The sequence below is a fragment of the Sardina pilchardus genome, chromosome 4 (assembly GCF_963854185.1).
Source record: "Sardina pilchardus chromosome 4, fSarPil1.1, whole genome shotgun sequence".
Classification (NCBI taxonomy): domain Eukaryota; kingdom Metazoa; phylum Chordata; class Actinopteri; order Clupeiformes; family Clupeidae; genus Sardina; species Sardina pilchardus.
In genome coordinates this window covers 36,587,813-36,605,423 of record NC_084997.1, presented here as the reverse complement: position 1 = coordinate 36,605,423, position 17,611 = coordinate 36,587,813, and the positions used below count along the sequence as shown (strand labels likewise).

The following is a 17,611-nucleotide window of genomic DNA, read 5'->3' as shown; positions in this document are numbered from 1 at the left end:
CATATCCGTCCTTAATCTCATTTAATCATTACAATGAATGTGATGACTGGCGAAATTATTCAAACGACGTTTCAATGAACCATTGTTGAAATGAATGAAAATGGTTATAGAAAATCGCCTACAGCCTAACGCCGACACCGCTGATTCTTTGATTGATTCTAAGCTGTTTTGATGTAGGGGATGGGTAAACTGGCGCGCTACAAACATGCTACCAATCAAATGTAATATTAGTAGGACTAGCCTACTTAGACACTTTAGTCATAGGCAACGTTACCATGTTAATTTGGGCTAAAAATGCTTGCTTGTGGTGGCGCATTAGGCTTACTATGCATGGCTGTAGGCAGCTATGAGGCCACTGAGATCTGGACCTCATCGGTTTTGAGAGCTGGAAATACATGTGTTTGCTAAATATCGGTTGTTGTGCATGTTGCGTTCGCGACTCGGGGAAGTGAAAGCAGTTCTGTAAAGACATTGCAAGTTTTCATGGAGATCATCTGCGCCGCGCCGCGCAGCTGTAGCTGATTGTGAAAGCCGATTGGAAATACATAAGTTTAGAGCGAACGTTTCAACTATGTTTGCCATGGTAGACAAAAACACTCAAATAAAACAATAGCCTAAAAATAACTGCATGCGTAATGGACACGGCTCTATATCCTAAATAATTTTCGAGGTTTGCCATTTGGTAATATGATCTATCCTTACTGACAATAATTTAGATTGAGCACAACTAAAGTTGCACGAAGGCAAAATACAGTCCTAAAAGCCTATTCTATATAGCCTGGCCAATATTGTAGATGTGCAAAAGCAGCATTTGCGTGCGTGCTTGCCGGTGAGGTGTAGCCTACAAAAATGAGCATAACATCTGATTATTAAAGTATGGCTATAGGATATAGGCTAGAGAAGAGTTGGTTTAAAATTCAAGTGTAGTAAAAAAAGTTTGTGCACATCCCCGGTCAAGGTGCAGAACAAGAGTAAATCATAAAAAAATGGAAAAAGGTTCGCACACTTGAAATCCTTCTTTTTTGATTTGATTTTATTTTCTTTAGCACAAAGGAATGACGTTTCGACCGTGTGGTCTTCTTCAGATTAGACACAGCCAGACGACTCTCTCAGTCCCAACCCATTCATTCGTTTTGGGCGATATAACCCATTCATTCGTTTTGTGCGTATAGATTCCTGCATGCTGCATTACCGTGACCCTTAGCCTACCTTGTGGATGATTTTTCTCATTGGAATACAGCAGGACAGGATGCCTTTTATCTAACAAACGCAAAAGCTGAGATTGTTGGAAGGACTAGGCTACTCAACAAACTTGTTTTTCGTTTCTGGGAGATCTCGTTATCGTTTTGGATTGTCGGATTTTTATGCTTATTGTTTGGACTTATGGACAATGAACTTTGAGGGGTGGTTGTTAGTGCTTTACAAAGCTTTGTGTTAATAAGTGTCGGTCCTCCTATCCTTCAGCTCACTGCGCGATGCAGTTGCGCATAGTGGCCACGAAGTCATTAACTGTTTACGACACAACATACATGATATTTGTGTTTTTCGTTTCTTAGATTTAATGCATGTTTGACATGTAAACAGGCCTTCAGTCCGTTAACGTAAGGCCTTCTTTTGCATGGGGTTGCTCGCATCCGCCCGTAACCTAGGCTATTATGTGCGTAGTGGCTGTATACTCTTGATTATAATAAGAGGCAAATTGTTACAGGACAACTTAAACTGACTTCCCCAATGCTTCCCCGCAGCACATTACATTTTAATATAGGCTAATATAGGATGAACAAAGTCTATGGACTTGCTATATTAAATCCAGTAGCCTATAATAATTAGGCTATGTGCCACGTCCGATTTCGCAAGTGATGTAGTAGCCTAGGCTACGTTTAAAAATCGACAGCCGACTGTCAGACTACCCATTTCATGAAGAGCAATTGTCTTGTGCGATCATTCACCCTCCCCCACACTTGTCAAACCAGTTCACTAGACATTATAGCCTACCTATATACGGCATTGAGGACGATTGCCTCCCTCCCCCTCTCTCTCGACAGACACTTCCTGACACTAGGGCAGCTTCACTCCTTAGTTTACTATGGATTACTATGGATTTACTCCCGCCTTTTAGTGTGTTCCTGTTACTTAGTTGTTGCCTTCTTGGTCGTATGTTGCTGTGTAGTGGGGTGTAACAGTGCAACCCACGATCGCAAGAGGAAAAGAATAAATCGCTATTATATTTCTGCTTCTTGTCTTGTGCATCTGAATTCTGAATGGATATTACGTTCAGTGCGCTACCAAATGGCGGCGATATTCCTAGAATGCAAGGCGTGTGCCCGAGCCCTATTATGTAAATGTAAAAATGTGTGTGTGTGTGTGTGTGCGCTGAACCACGAATTCACATATTAACTTTTCTTTTCAGCAGACATCGCAATCATAAAAAAATCGCAAAACTTTCATTTTCTTAATAAAATAATGCCTTTTGTCTTAATGGGTTCAGGAGAGGTGCGTAGAGTAGGTTTAACCCCGGTCGCTGACGTGAGATAGAGATGCCTCAACTAGTTACGCCACAGTTCGAGTGTCATTGTATGTGCGATTAGCCAACAAATATAAAGGATTCAGTCAGTCATTTATTCGCGGCATGCACTTGAAACGCCGATCAAAAAACTGACGTTAGTCAGTAATTCACCACATCATAAAATGCTGTTATATTGACGCACAGTAGCCCACAGTAGTCTATGTCTATCTCTGAATCAACATGAACATGCATTACGAGATCCATATAGTTCTAAGTTGCTAGAAACTTATTTTGCGGAGCTAGGCCTACTAGTCGATGGTTACAATGAATCACCCTCACTGCCCTATCGCATATCTGACCATCCATTGTTACAGTGTTACAAAATCCATGCATGTAGCCTACGGTTATAAGTAAAGTGACATGATAGGCATGTATTAAAGATATTTCTGTTAAATACATTTTATTTTCAGTTGTCAAAAGTGGTGGGGACAAATCTGTGATAACAAGTGCTGGGTAAGCTACCCAGCCTCGCCGGTTAAAATGAACATGCCTCCGTTTTAAAATAGCCTATAGGCCTACACATTTCTAAGTATTCCTAGCATAAATTTAGCCTAAATGTCCATCTTGTCCATCTCTTTCGTCTTCGCCTTGACAATAATAGCCTATTCACGGAAATGCGGTCTTGTAACTGTAATGAATTAATGAATTAATCTAAGGTTGCCTATCGAGTCTTTCAGGTTGAATTGAAAGCTTCTAAAACCATTTTCATTAATTTCAACAATGGTTTGTTGAAACGTCGTTTGATTATAATTTCGCCAGTCATCACCTTCATTTTAATGATTAAATGAGACGGATTAAATGAGACGGATATGCGGAGCATTTCTCTCCCTCTCCATTGACCAAAACGTTGCTCTGGCATCTCTGCTGGACTGACTGAGTTATAGGCTACGTCGAGTGAGAGAGCCAGCTGTGAGGTAGGCTGTAAAACATTCGAAAACTCTGAAACTGCAATCTGACATGCCGAGCGTGATGTCTCTTTTCTCCGCTTGTCACCAGCGCGGTGTCTTCGGGTTTTTCCGTGTTTTCCGGTATGAGCCGAACCTTCATTTTATTAGGGCGGTCTTATGTTGCCCCCTTGCGGTTGCAGTTTTAATTACAGTCCCGATGCTTCGGGAGTCCCGATGTGCGGGAAAGAAAGGAGCATTCTCAACCCGTACCATCTGTAACCCTATGGGAATTTAACACATAGGGTTAACATAGGGGCAGGCAGTTTTTTATTTTTAACCATTAAAAGGGTGGGTTTTGAACATTCTAACCCAAGATTCCATTCCGCAACAATTCAACGTTCTAAAATTCTATGTAGAATTCAATGAACCCAGACATTCTTTAGAATGTTCATTTTCCAACATTCCAAACACACCGGTGAGACGGTACACTCGGGTTAAAGGCCACGTATTTCATGGATCCAGGATACTATGCATCCTGATAAAGTTCCCTTGGTCTTTAGAGCTAAAATTGACCCACATCATCACACACCCTTCACCATACCTAGAGATAGGCATGGTGTTTTGTTCAGTTTTCTTCAGTTAGCCTATTAGCCTGTTTGATGCTCATTGAACTCAATGCAAATCAAACAAGCTAATCGGCCAACTGAACAAGGAGGGAAATGCGCGTAGTTACCCGTTTTTTTTTACTTACGCACCCTTACGCACCCTTATGCGCATGGGAGAATTCCCCCCTTGTTGATTAAAGGTTTCTAATGGTGTCACTTATATGTTTCTAAGACAAAAACTGGCAGAGATTGAGATGTGTGTTTGGAACAATTTTTCAAATCCCCAGGGGGGGATTCAGGGCTTGTCCACACGGAGACGAGTTTTGGGTTAAACGCAGCTGTTTTGCTTCGTTTTGGCCGTTCGTCCAAACGAATACTGCAAACACATAGCCCTTAAACGGATCGATCTGAAACCGGGTCCCAGAGTGCATAAGTTCGAATACGCAGCCCTCTAGCGTTCGTTTGGATGGGGGAAGACGCATACCTGCGTTTCGATGATGTCATCGCCACACTCCTCGACTCCTAGCCCATACCTGTCAACATTTAGCTTTCAAAATAACGGGATAACGTTACTGCATTTCGGTTGTTGTTTTTACCTTACCTAGAGCCTATGCAGCCTATCCAACTGCTGCCTGCAGCCTACTTCCAGAACTCCAAAGCTGTTGTCAGATTTTGTTCCGAGGACACAAGTTAGGCTACCAACACTCAAGAACAGTTTGTGATGTGTTAATCAATTCAATTTCCAACCATTTCATAACAGCTAATTCTGGAGTAGCCTAAGCTAACTAACTAGCCCACTTGCTTGCGAGACTCCATATATATATATATATATATGGCGAGACTCGGCTGTGAACTGCACTGGTTTCCTTATTACGTTGCCAGGTGTTACCCTGCGATCCATTTGTATCGTAAGTCGCCCGCCTGAGTTGAACAGTGTAAATTACCCAGCTTTCTTGCGGCACTTTCTTGCATCGTTTTGCCTCGTGTGGACATGGTCTTAGACTCCAGAGGGTTAATAAGCAACTTTTCCTTATATAAGTTCCTTATTTTAATAGAACAACACATAATCCCCATACACATTTCTAGTGTGTGTATTTGTGTCAGATCTCATTTTGTTTGCTGCTAGCCTCCAGTCTCAAACAACTCATCTCTCTACTCTGGTATTTCAGCAAGGAGGGAGATTATTGCTGAACAGAGGATAGAAATGGAAGAATCCGTCCAGGCTCTCGGTGAGTATGTGTAATTGTTGTGATCTGTGAATTTATGACAATTTTGAAGAGGTATGATGATTGGTTGAGATTTAATTATGTATCCGTGTACCCAAAATATTGTTGTGTTAAGGAGCACATGAAAGTGAACAGAAAATGGAGAAATTGAGTTGTCTTTGTGAGTTAAATATTAAATGTTCTGTATTAGGGTGATGACACATTATACTGTATTTCAACATGGGTAGAGGGTCAAGATACCAGTAGAAGACAGCTGGAGTCACTGTTAAATGACCTGCAGCGCCTGAGAACCCACCTGCAGGAGAAAGAGAGGGGTATGGAGGAGAGAAACAAACAGCTGATGGAAAGAGAGGCTAAACTCTTTGGTAAGTATGAGATAAAATATGATGGGCATTTGGCATTTTAACACCAACTCAGAAACACTCTACATGTCACTAATAAGTAGCTAAAACCAGGGCCGGATACTGACACAGAACTACAGAGGCTAGAATAGAGTTTATTTTCTTTCTGCTGAATTACAGTCATCTCTGAACTGACCACATTTCAGCCCTCTAAGTCCATTGATATGACTTAGAAACAAAACTGAGCCCTAGTACCAGGTTTTGTAAAGCTGTGTGCAAAAGAAGATCAATATAGAATGAAAATATGAATACTTTAGAATATTATTCGCCAAGGTATGCTCATATGTTTTTCAAATTCCCTATGAAAACTCCTCATAGGACTTTTGGTTATCCAAAATGCATACTGACAATCACATGCTTACTGCATAGGAACCCCTTTGTGTAGAAGCGTAATCTTGGTCTCAAATGAAAGGTACTACAATTTTCCTGTAGACTATTTGCTTCGTATGTCAGGTGTTCTGATATAGAGTGACGACACAAAACATGGAATAATTATGCAAAAGAGTAATTCTGTGTCAAATCAGATAAGGCTGTCGCTGCACCATTTCAGATTTTGTTCAAACTTTGTCTATATCATCAGTGGGTCCTACAACCAAGGCCTGTGAAATATTTCTGTGCAAATCATCTGTCTTCATATATTTTTCAGACCTTGAAATTATTTCCTTTTTACAGCTTGAAAAATGCATGCCATGTTTGGGCATTAGATTTTTTTTCAGTGGCTAACAAGTATTTGTCCAAACAGTTATCACATTTTCAAAACTCCAAACTCAATTAGCACAGCATCTATCTTTTGTGGCCATACCATTAAAACATTTCATGTTGTTTTCACACAATATTCAGTCAGTGAACACATTTCCACAATGCTTACATTTTCTTCACAGACAAGTTGATATCGTTTTTAGACTCAGTGGCAGGGGTTATTTTTTTATATTACATTGACACTTACAGTATATAGTAAAATGAGGACTTCGAGGAGTGATGTTTCTGGAAACAGAAACAGAAAAAGATTATGCGCTCCGATATATGTCCATGAAAAATGATATGTCCATGACAAGCCTGCTTTACCTCTTTATAGTCCTTCAATTTGGCTTCTGCCATGCTAAAGCGTGTGAATGTTTTTATCCATGCGAACCACAAGCTTAGCTCGAAGTTGAACAAATAACTTTTATTATTAGCTTAGCCTACTTTTTCCTTTGTTGTCATAGATTTTAACCTAAACTATTCAGAGCGCCACCACTTGGCCATACCATGCCATTACACCGCCAAGCGAAAAGCATAAACGCCTGAAAGAAGTTGGCACCCCATATGTTGAAAATATGAATAAAAGTGTTTTGATGCGTTTGTGCATCATTTGAGCACGATTGTGCAGGCAAAATAACAATTTGTGCACAAACCGCTTGAAGGATATTAAACTTGTGACCTGGGGTCACCTAGCACCCCATTAACATCCAAATGACTCCAAATGAATCCAAATTGGCATTTCCCATTAGCCTTTGCAAGAACACTGAGACAATCATGCTGAGTTTTCACATTAAGCCTACCTTACATTGCCAGACTTTGCAAAGATTTGGAAAAGATTTTTGAAAGACTACAGTCTCAGACCCTCTCACATCTAAAGACAATTCATTGAGTTTTTAGTCACAGACTAGTCACAAGCCAGTCTCAGATTAGGATTTTGCAAAGACTGTGGTCACTATTTACAAGACTGCTGCTAGATTCCTTCAAATTATTTCCATCGTGCACTAGGCTATACGTCATCATCAACAGGAACTCACATGATAGGCTACTCATATCAAAGTATTTCTTTCGCGTTTCTGCAGCATTGTTTGATAGTGTGACATCACTAACAGACATACAGTTGTTCTGTCACGTAGAATAGCCGACTAATAAATTATAAGAAATGAAATAACAAGTAATCATACAGGCTAACAGCTGTCGCCTATTTTGCCCCTTCCGTTTTCGTGTTCGCGAGAGGTTACTATTGGTTTTTAATGTTCACGTCACTATTTGCATGAGCCACGACTGAAAAGACTTCCGATAATATCAAACATGTTTGATATTGTCGTAACGGCAAAACTAGAGAAAGACTGCCTCCGACGGACTTAAAACCGCTAAGATTGGCACCTTACACTAAACGATTTAGATGACGGGAGCGCGCTGCGATTCTAGCACAACTCTCAAGATTTCCGCCCGATTTTGGAAATGTAGTCGCCGACTGTTAAAACAGACCAAAATCGTGCAATGTAAGCCAGCCTTTAGTTTCTTAAAGAGGACTAGACCAGCTGAATTTGGAGCCAAGTTTTATCTTATGTTATGCTTTGAGATTGTCTATTCTTTCATGTTAGGTATTAAGCATGCACAAAGTATCAGTGGTTCCATAGCACATGTTTTCAACTTGAATTAATGCTACTTGTGTGCTACTTGTGTGCCACAGGTAGCATTAATTAAAGTTGAAAATGTGTGCTATGGAACCACTGATACTTTGTGCATGCTCAATACCTAACAAGAAAGAATAGTTCAAACATATTCAAAGTTGTCCTTTAACATTGAACATCAAATGCCTACACAAAATATGGAATAATTACAATGGGTCAATGGTTGTGTATAAGATAGACTATATTGGATAAAACAACATAAAGATTCGATTTCTATGGGTTCTTGTGAATATTTCAGTGTCCAATATGTTGCATCTACTGCAGCTACAATACACTGCAGCCAGAGGTCAGGGTAGCATCAAAAGCGATTAAAAAAAAGATTAAAATTGTAATGTATTGATTCCCAAGAGTCCAAACTTTCAAAAGATGTATAATATGACTATGCTACATAACGATCTGATGTATGAAAATGATCTAGAATGTTGGGGGGAGGTGGTGGAGGCGGGTATTTGACCCGGTACTGGGTCAACCTATGCATAACATTAACCCAATTGATCACAGCATTTTGTAAACCTATTTCATTTGTGTGCAACCAATGTACATGATAAGATCAGGTAAATCCAGCAATTTTTTTTTTCAGTGTACAGAAACGTGTGATCTACTCTATTTGTTTGTCATCATAATATGTATCATAATGGCATCTTATCTGTAAAAATCAGTCCTCTAGCTTTACTATAGTAACTGGATGTGTTTTTAATTCAGTATCTCCAGATCCATTCCAAGTAAGGAGAGCTCGCAGTATGGATATTTGGAATCCAGCCAGTAAGTGTGTGTCTCAATATTGTGACAAGTGATTTGAATTTTTGAAGTATTATGAGAAAGTTACCAGTAAATATGAAAGCAAGCAGCATCATTGTAATCACCAGATATTTTTCTAATGTGATAATGTCCTAGCTAATTTAGGGCTTTAACAATACACCAAACTCATAATCATGATCTTAATGCCTTAAATAAATACAAAAGAGAGGAAATATCCTTCCTTTATGGATATCAATTTTGTTTCTGAATGAATAATGTATCATAAATGTTGTTTTCCTTAAAATATAGGGGTCATAAGTATTAGAAAGCCTATGTTTAATTTCAGTTAGCCTATTAGCTGGTTTGATTTGCATTGAGCTCAATGAGATGATTGAAACCAGCTAATAGGCTGACTGAAATAAAACCATGCCAAAGATATGATGAAGGGTATGTGATAATGTCAAGCTATTTTAATTCCAAAGGCCAAAGGGACTTTATCAGGGTGCATAGTGTCCTGGATCCATGAAATAACTGGATTCCTTTCTGGGAATTGTAACACATACTGTGGGGTTAACATAGGCGTACTTATACTTATGACCCCTGTATGATCCAATACTTATGACCCCTGTATTTAAGGAAAACATTTATTTATTTATAATACATTATTCATTCGGAAAATTGATGTCCATAAAGGTTGGATATTTCATTTTTTATTATTATTATTATTATTATTTAAGGCATTAGGATCATTTTCCAAAAGATGATTGTATTTTCTTCACTTTAGCATGTGTTCCAGCTTTAGCTTGTGTTCCAATATCTGTTCCTTTGTACCCTGGAAATCCAGAGTTCTTGTGAGAGCACAATTTGAATTGTGTCTGCAAGATACTCTTGCAATGAGCAATGATGCACGTTACCTTCACCCAAGGCATTGGGGAAACCAATCACATCGGTGTATCTGATATAGGTGGGCCCGAGGCGAGCCGACATCGCTGCAACGTTCAAAGCAGTGAGATTTTCAAATGCATGTTTGGTGCCGCCCCTCGAGTTGGGCCATTACATTATTCGTGGTCAGACCCTTAATCTGGCAGATTACCAGGGTCTGAATTTTCCAGGCTATTTCCCGAACAATTGGTAAAGCTGCCAGAAAGCTACAGTGCTACACTCTGGGGGCATGAATATGGGGGCTCGTGTAGCACTTCAGCTACCTGAGAGCTGTTACTGTGTGAGCTAAGCAACTCAACAGTGTTGGGAAGGTAACTTGTGAATAACCAAGTGATAATAGGTGAAAAATATGTTTTGTTTTGCAACCAAATACTTTTAGCAAATAGTGTATACATGGATAAAGCTCCTTAAAAACAGAAGAAAAAAAAACCAGAAATCTGATTTATATGTCAGCTGTTAGCTGAACCAAATAAGCTTGGCTGTTAGCCAGGTCGGGACAAGGTTAGGTGCAGAGAATAAATCCCCATGGCAACATATGTGCCATCTCTTTTGTGTCACCAAGGCAAGGCTGAATTCATCCATGATACCCAAATAATCCCTGCTTAATCCCCTTATCTAGGTTTTGTGAAATAACCCACTAAGATAATACAGTACTTCTTGGGAAACTTGGGACTTGGGAAACACTGGAAGGGACGTGTCATGATTCTGCCTTCTCACACTTCTTCTTACTTGGCTTTCATGATAAATCGTGTTGGGGACATAGGCAGAGGGAGGTGACTGGACATGATAAATCGTGTTGGGGACATAGGCAGAGGGAGGTGACTGGACATGATAAATCGTGTTGGGGACATAGGCAGAGGGAGGTGACTGGTTCACTCTGCTCATGTGCTGGTTTAGTGCTTATGCCATTATTATTATTATTATGAGTCACTGAGACTTCTCATTTCTTCTTTCTTTCTGTGTGTGCATGTGTGTGTGTATGTTTTAACAGTGCAAGGAGAGAGTCCTGGTCCAGCCCCCCCAATATCTCCTGCTGTGTCTGATCTGAGGCTGGTGCTGCTGGGGGGGAGTGCAGCTGGGAAGAGGGCCGCAGGAAACACCATCCTGGGCACATACACACTCACACACACATCCACAGAGACCCAGCACAGTGAGAGCAGAAAGAGGGAGGTGGCTGGGAGACGGGTGACCATGGTGGACACTCCAGACTGGTTCTGCAGTGGACTCTCTGAGAAGGATATGAGGCAGGACGTGGGGCTTTGTGTTCGTCTGTCTGCTCCAGGACCTCACGCCTTCCTCCTGGTGATTCCAGTGGAGTCGTCTGAAGGGGAGGAGAGGAGGATGCTGGAGAAAATGGAGGATATTTTTGGGGAGGGCTGTTGGGGACACACACTGATCCTCCTCACCCATGCTGAGGGGCTGAGAGAGAGGAGTGTGGAGGAGTTGCTCCAGACAGGGAGCCCGGAGCTCCAGCAGCTGGTAGAGAAATGTGGGAACAGGTGTCATCTTCTCAATATTAAGGACAGGCCTGATGACACTAAGATCACACAGCTGCTAGAGAAGATAGAAGAGATGGTGTCAGGAAACAGAAAGAGATTCTACAGCAGTGAGACCTACCAGGAGGCAGAGAGACAACTCAGAGAGATAGAGAGAAGGATGCAGAAAGAACGAGAGGTGGAGGAGAGGAAACTGAGGGAGGAGAGAGAGAGAAAAGAGGAACATGATAAAAATATGCAGCAGTCTATGAAGAAGATGGAGGGAGAGATTCAGCAGCATGAAACAGAAATTAGAGAATTGAACGAGAAAACTAAATATCTAGAAAGAAAGATGAAAGACGAGAGGGATGAGGAGAAGAAGAGAGAGATAGAGAGAGAATTAAATAGAGAGATTACACTGAGAGAGGAGATGGAGAGAAAGCTGAGCAGAGTGAAAGAAAAGAGAGAAAGAGAGAAGAGAGAGATGGAGGACAGACACAGAGAGGAGATGGAGGAGATGAGAGAGAGCTATGAGAAAGAGGCCAGGGTTGAAGCAGAGAGAGACCTCATGAAGATCATCCTGCCTGAACTGCAGAAAAACATCAGCATCAGCAAGCAGAAGATGGAGGCAGAGTTCAACAGACAGATGGAGGAGAAGAACAGAGAGCTAGAGGAGAAAAAACAACAAATTGAGGAGAAGAGTCAACACTTTGAAATGATTCTTCAGGAATTAAGACAGAAGGAGAAAACCATTAATGAACTGAGACTCGGTCAAAGTGATGAAAACAGAAGTATGGAGGTAGCAATAGTCAGGCAAGCGCAAAACGAGGGCAGAGAGCAAGAGAGAATGGACAATGAGGAAAAGAGAGACATTGAGAGAATGAAGCAGATGTTAGATGAGAAAGAAAGAGAGTTGAAGAGAATGAGACTGAAACCTAGACAGGCAGAACATCTGACAAACGATCGCTTGAAACAGATTACATTTAATATTAACAGAGAGATGGACACACTGAGGAAAGCTGTCAATACACACTTAGATGGCACACAGTTATTGCTGAAAGAAATATGCAAGACCTGAAAATACATGGATAACCAGTGTGTGTGTGTGTGTGTGTGTGTGTGTGTGTGAGTGTGTGTGACAGAGCGCGTCGCGTCTGTCACATAAGCTGGCACATTCCAAGTTTAGTGTTGAATATGGGATATTTTATACATACAAGACATAAAATGAGATATTGTTAAAATTAGTGCTGTCAATCGCTTAAAAATTTTAATCGTGATTAATCTCATGAATGTCCTAGTTATTCCGAAAGTTATATACCGAATGTGCATGAACGCGCACACCAGTGATGGGAATAACGGCGTTATTTACCTCCGCCAAGGAGGACTGGCCGGCGTTTGTCAGTCTGTTTGTTTGTTTGTTTGTTTGTTTGTCTGTCTGTTTGTTTGTTAGCAAGATAACTCAAAAAGTAATGCATGGAATTCGATTCAGGGAAGGTCGGACATGACCCAAAGAAGAAACGATTACATTTTGGGAGTGATCAGTAATTCCGTCGGGATTCCGTCGGCGTTTAAGTATTTAGCTTTGTGGTGTAGTGGCATGGTATGGCCACGTGGTGGCGATCTGAATAGTTTAGGTTCAAATGTATGACAACCTAGAACAATGCAGGCGGAGGTAGCTGCGCTCTCTGAGTGCTTTTCTAGTTTGTTACTGTTTCAGTAACGAGTAATCTAATTGCTTACTTTTCCCATCTTGATAACGCCATTACCGTTACTGCCAAAAAATGCGGCGCGTTACTATATTTGAAGCTGTTTTCTTTTTCTTCAGATAAACTAGATCTCAGAGCCGAGGCAGACTATTTTTACTGTTCTTCCTTGGTTAGTGGGTATGAAACAAGCGCATACATACTGACGATTGGCTGAGGTTGAAAAAAAATTCATGGCCAGCCAATCAGAGGAAGAATTGGGCGGGTGTTCCAAAGCTTGCATAGTTCGACACACAGCACGCATCACAAGCGAGTTGGTCAAAGTGAAACCGGTATGGCAAGCCCAAATACTCCAAAAATAGCATTCACTAAATGGAAGTACAGTCATTATTTGTCCTTCCATGAAATGAAAGCAACGAATATAATCACCAAATGCACATTAGTCAAAAGTGCCTTTCTACATCAGTGTCAAGTAATTCAAACTTACTCAAAAATCTTTCAACAGCGCGAGTGTATATATTTGTTATTAATTTTTGATATAATGCTTAACAAGCATAATTTAATTCTGCCCAGTTATGGCCTGTTGAGGGGCAATACATATCAAAAGTTCCAAAACGTCTATTGTGTTATTCGTATCGATCCACTATATACATTATATCTACATACATGCCTTTTGATTGGAGTCTCACTCCCTCAGCAATATTAGAATAGTTTAGATGTGTGTAGGCTACGCGGATTTCCCTTTCGTATACGGTCGTTGCCATCTGAAAGGGTCGATGCCATTCAACGACGCTCCTGACGTCACCACGTAATGAAAAAATGGCGGAACATAGCGGTGCGTACTCAAAAAAAAGCCATGAAAAAGCCTACCTAAGTCCTGAATCTAACAGGTTTGGATTTTTAAAACAATTGTTTTGATGGAAACGTGGTGCTAAATTCCCATAAACCTTGTTCAGTGAACTGGTAAAACTGTCCGTTTGTAAGCAAAATAAAAAATGACGATCTTTTAGTTTGTTTGCCGTTACCTAGCAACCACAACATAGTCATTCAAATATCCGTAGTTTCATATGGTGAAGAAGTGAGAGTAGTGCAATGGATAAGTGAGCAGGCTGGAAATTTGAGATCATAGGTTTGAAACTCAGGTGAATTGTTTTTTTTTTTTTCATCTTTGTATCATCATAGTAACCACCGTGTAAATCACAGCGTGGAAACTATGGATAAGATATAAATGGTTATGGTTATGGTTATGGTTATGGTTATTTAGCAGACGCCTTTGTCCAAAGCGACATACAAATAAATAACAATACAAATTAAATAACAGTGAACAATTACAAAAAGGGAGAATAGCAATATTATCAATAAAACAATCAATTAAGCACTAACCTAATGAGAAATAAAACAATGAAATGAGAATAGCAACCAAATAAGTCACTCAGTTAATTATATAATAACAATAACTATAGCATGGTATGGCTAAATTTAAGGACAATAGCAGAATAAATGTCAAATTCTAACAATGGACAAATTATAATAAAACAATACTATTATACAAACCATAACACATAACAAACGCTCAAAAGACTAAGTGTATATTAAACAAATATGCCTTAAGACCCCTCTTGAAAGATCCAAAACTGTTGCTGGAACGGAGAGCACTGGGCAACTCATTCCACCAACACGGAACCACTGAAGAATAGGATCTACAGTTTGACCTAGCATGAATGGTTTGTCGACATAACAGACGCTCCTCAGAAGATCGCAATGGGCGGTTGGGAATGTACATCTTGATCAAAGAACTGAAGTAGCTAGGAGCAGATCCAGTCAGTGTCCTATAGGCCAGAGTGAGAGATTTAAATTTAATTCTGGCTACTATAGGGAGCCAGTGGAGAGTAACTAGGAGAGGGGTTACATGTGTCCTCTTTGGCTGATTGAAGACCAGTCGTGCTGCAGCATTCTGAATCAACTGTAGTGGTCTTAATACGCAAGCAGGTAGGCCAGCTAACAGGGAATTGCAGTAGTCCAGCTTGGAGATAACCATTGCCTGTACAAGAAGCTGAGTGGAATCTTGTGTCAGATAAGGTCTGATCTTCCTAATGTTGTACAGGGTATACCGACATGACTTTGCAATTGAGGCAACATGCTCAGAGAAAGTAAGTTGGTCATCAATTATGACACCCAAGTTACGTGCCGATCTAGTTGGAGTCAATGAGGATGAATCAAGCTGGATGTTCATCTGTTGGGGAATGGCTGTTTTTGCTGGAAACACCAAGAGCTCAGTTTTTGAAAGATTAAGCTGAAGGTGCTGATCCTTCATCCAGATTGAAATATCCTTCAGGCATGCAGAGATCCGATGGGAAACACTAGAGTCCTCAGGTGGGAAGGATAGGAAAAGTTGAGTGTCGTCCGCATAGCAATGATATTCAAATCCATGAGAGCGAATAATCCCACCTAAAGAAGTGGTGTAAATAGAGAAAAGGAGGGGCCCTAATACGGATCCTTGAGGGACTCCTGTAGTGAGGTCATGAGACTTTGATATCTGTCCCTGCCAAGACACGCTGAAAGAACGCCCTTTAAGGTAAGATTTGAACCAGTCAAGAGCTTTCCCAGAAATTCCCAGTTCATATAGTGTAGAAAGGAGAATGTCATGGTTAACCGTATCAAAGGCTGCAGATAAATCTAACAGAATTAACACTGATGACTGAGCAGAGGACTTAGCTACTCTCAATGCTTCAGTCACAGATAGAAGAGCAGTTTCAGTAGAATGACCACTCTTGAAACCAGACTGCATAGGGTCTAGTAGGTTATTCTGATAGAGGAAGTCACACATTTGCTTGAAGACCACTTTCTCCAAAACCTTTGACAAGAAAGGAAGAAGGGAGACAGGTCTGTAGTTCTTCACATCAGTTGAATTAAGTGTACTTTTCTTCAGCAAAGGTGTAATTCTTGCCTGTTTAAAAGAAGAAGGAACTATTCCAGAACTGAGTGAAGTATTAAATACATGTGTGACTGCCGGTATAATAGCGGGTGCTATAGATAGATATAAATAAAAAATATACTTATTCTGGCAAGCAAAAAAAACATTTCACCTGAGATTCAAACCTATGATCTCATATTACCAGCCTGCTCACTTATCCACTACACTACTCTCACTTCTACTCTCTATGAAACTACGGATATTTTAATGACTATGTTGTGGTTGCTAGAAGTTTATGGGAATTTAGCACCACGTTTCCATCAAAACAATTGTTTTAAAAATCCAAACCTGTTAGATTCAGGACTTAGGTAGGCTTTTTCATGGCTTTTTTTTGAGTACGCACCGCTATGTTCCGCCATTTTTTCATTACGTGGTGACGTCAGGAGCGTCGTTGAATGGCATCGACCCTTTCAGATGGCAACGACCGTATACGAAAGGGAAATCCGCGTAGGCTACATTGTTTCTCTTAATAATGTATTGTATTAAATGTCCATTTGATTATAATATTGAGATTTATCATAACAAATTTAACATACATCTGTATTTTAAGTTCCGTTAAAGAGGTGGGTTCGCATTTAAAAATGTACTTGAAAGTAACGCAACAGTTACTTTCAGAAGTAACTTATTTTTATAATTTGTAACTGAGTAACCAATTTAGTTACTTTTTGGAAGTAGTAAAGAATTACTTTTTAAAAGTAACTTGCCCAACACTGGCGCACACACACACACACACACAGGCACGCAGGCACAAGACAGATAATGTTAGCCTAAAGTTACAGTAGTAGGAAGGGGAGAGAAGAGCCAGAGGGATGTCACACACAGACACACACATCACTCACATTAACGTTACCCCAAGATAGTGCTCATTACTAGGGATGTAACGGTATGAAAATTTAACCCCACGGTTATAGTGACCAACATTATCACGGTTTTCGGTGTTATCGCGGTATTTTAAAAAATGTGTGTACAATAAGAAAACACTGATAGGTGTAGGCCTACACAAGCTGAAATAGTTTCAAAAAAGTGTGACAGTGTTTATTACATTAAAAATATAGGCAAACCCTTACTGCCTTCATCATGATACCGATCATTTACAGCAGTGGCAATCCTCGTCTCTGCTCAACCCTCCACACACACAGAAAATGGCTTGTCTTGTTTCTATTGCATATTCTGAATTCATAAACTTTATATATATTTTGCTAATAGTTTAGGCCTATAATATTTTAGGATCTGCATAATTACTTATAGCTAAAAATATTCAGTAATTTGAATACTTCATATTGATTTTTAAATTATTACACTTGTCTTTAATGACATTACAGGGGTGTCGTGTAGGTCTAATTGAGTGCCTGTCACTTTAAGAGATACGTGAAGTGATTATATTAACCGGCTTCATTCGGTTTTAGGAAAGTAGTCGCGCATAGTTCAAGGATATCCGTTTTCATTGAATAAAATGAATGTTCAAAAAATTAACAAGTCAAAGAAAATATTGCTGGGATCATAGAAAAGATAAGTGTCTTGCAATGTTAACTTCTATGATTTTGGTGAGCACTAGGCTACTGTAGGCTGCATTAATGATAGACGCGTGAGCTAACGGGATAGTTACCTAGATGGAACTTTCTCAAGATGTAACAGTTGCTGCCCAGGTATCAATTGCCA

At 40.1% G+C, this 17,611-nt stretch overlaps 1 protein-coding gene across 1 annotated transcript; it reads left to right on the top strand.

Moving 5' to 3' along the window:
* The first annotated feature begins 896 nt into the window (after nt 1-896).
* On the top strand, nt 897-13,774 carry LOC134079183 (trichohyalin-like). Its single transcript, XM_062535379.1, has 4 exons — nt 897-5,287; nt 5,512-5,649; nt 8,823-8,882; nt 10,792-13,774. The coding sequence occupies exons 1-4, from the start codon at nt 5,263-5,265 to the stop codon at nt 12,351-12,353; spliced, it is 1,785 nt and encodes a 594-aa protein (XP_062391363.1). The 5' UTR covers nt 897-5,262; the 3' UTR covers nt 12,354-13,774.
* Nucleotides 13,775-17,611: the final 3,837 nt, after the last annotated feature.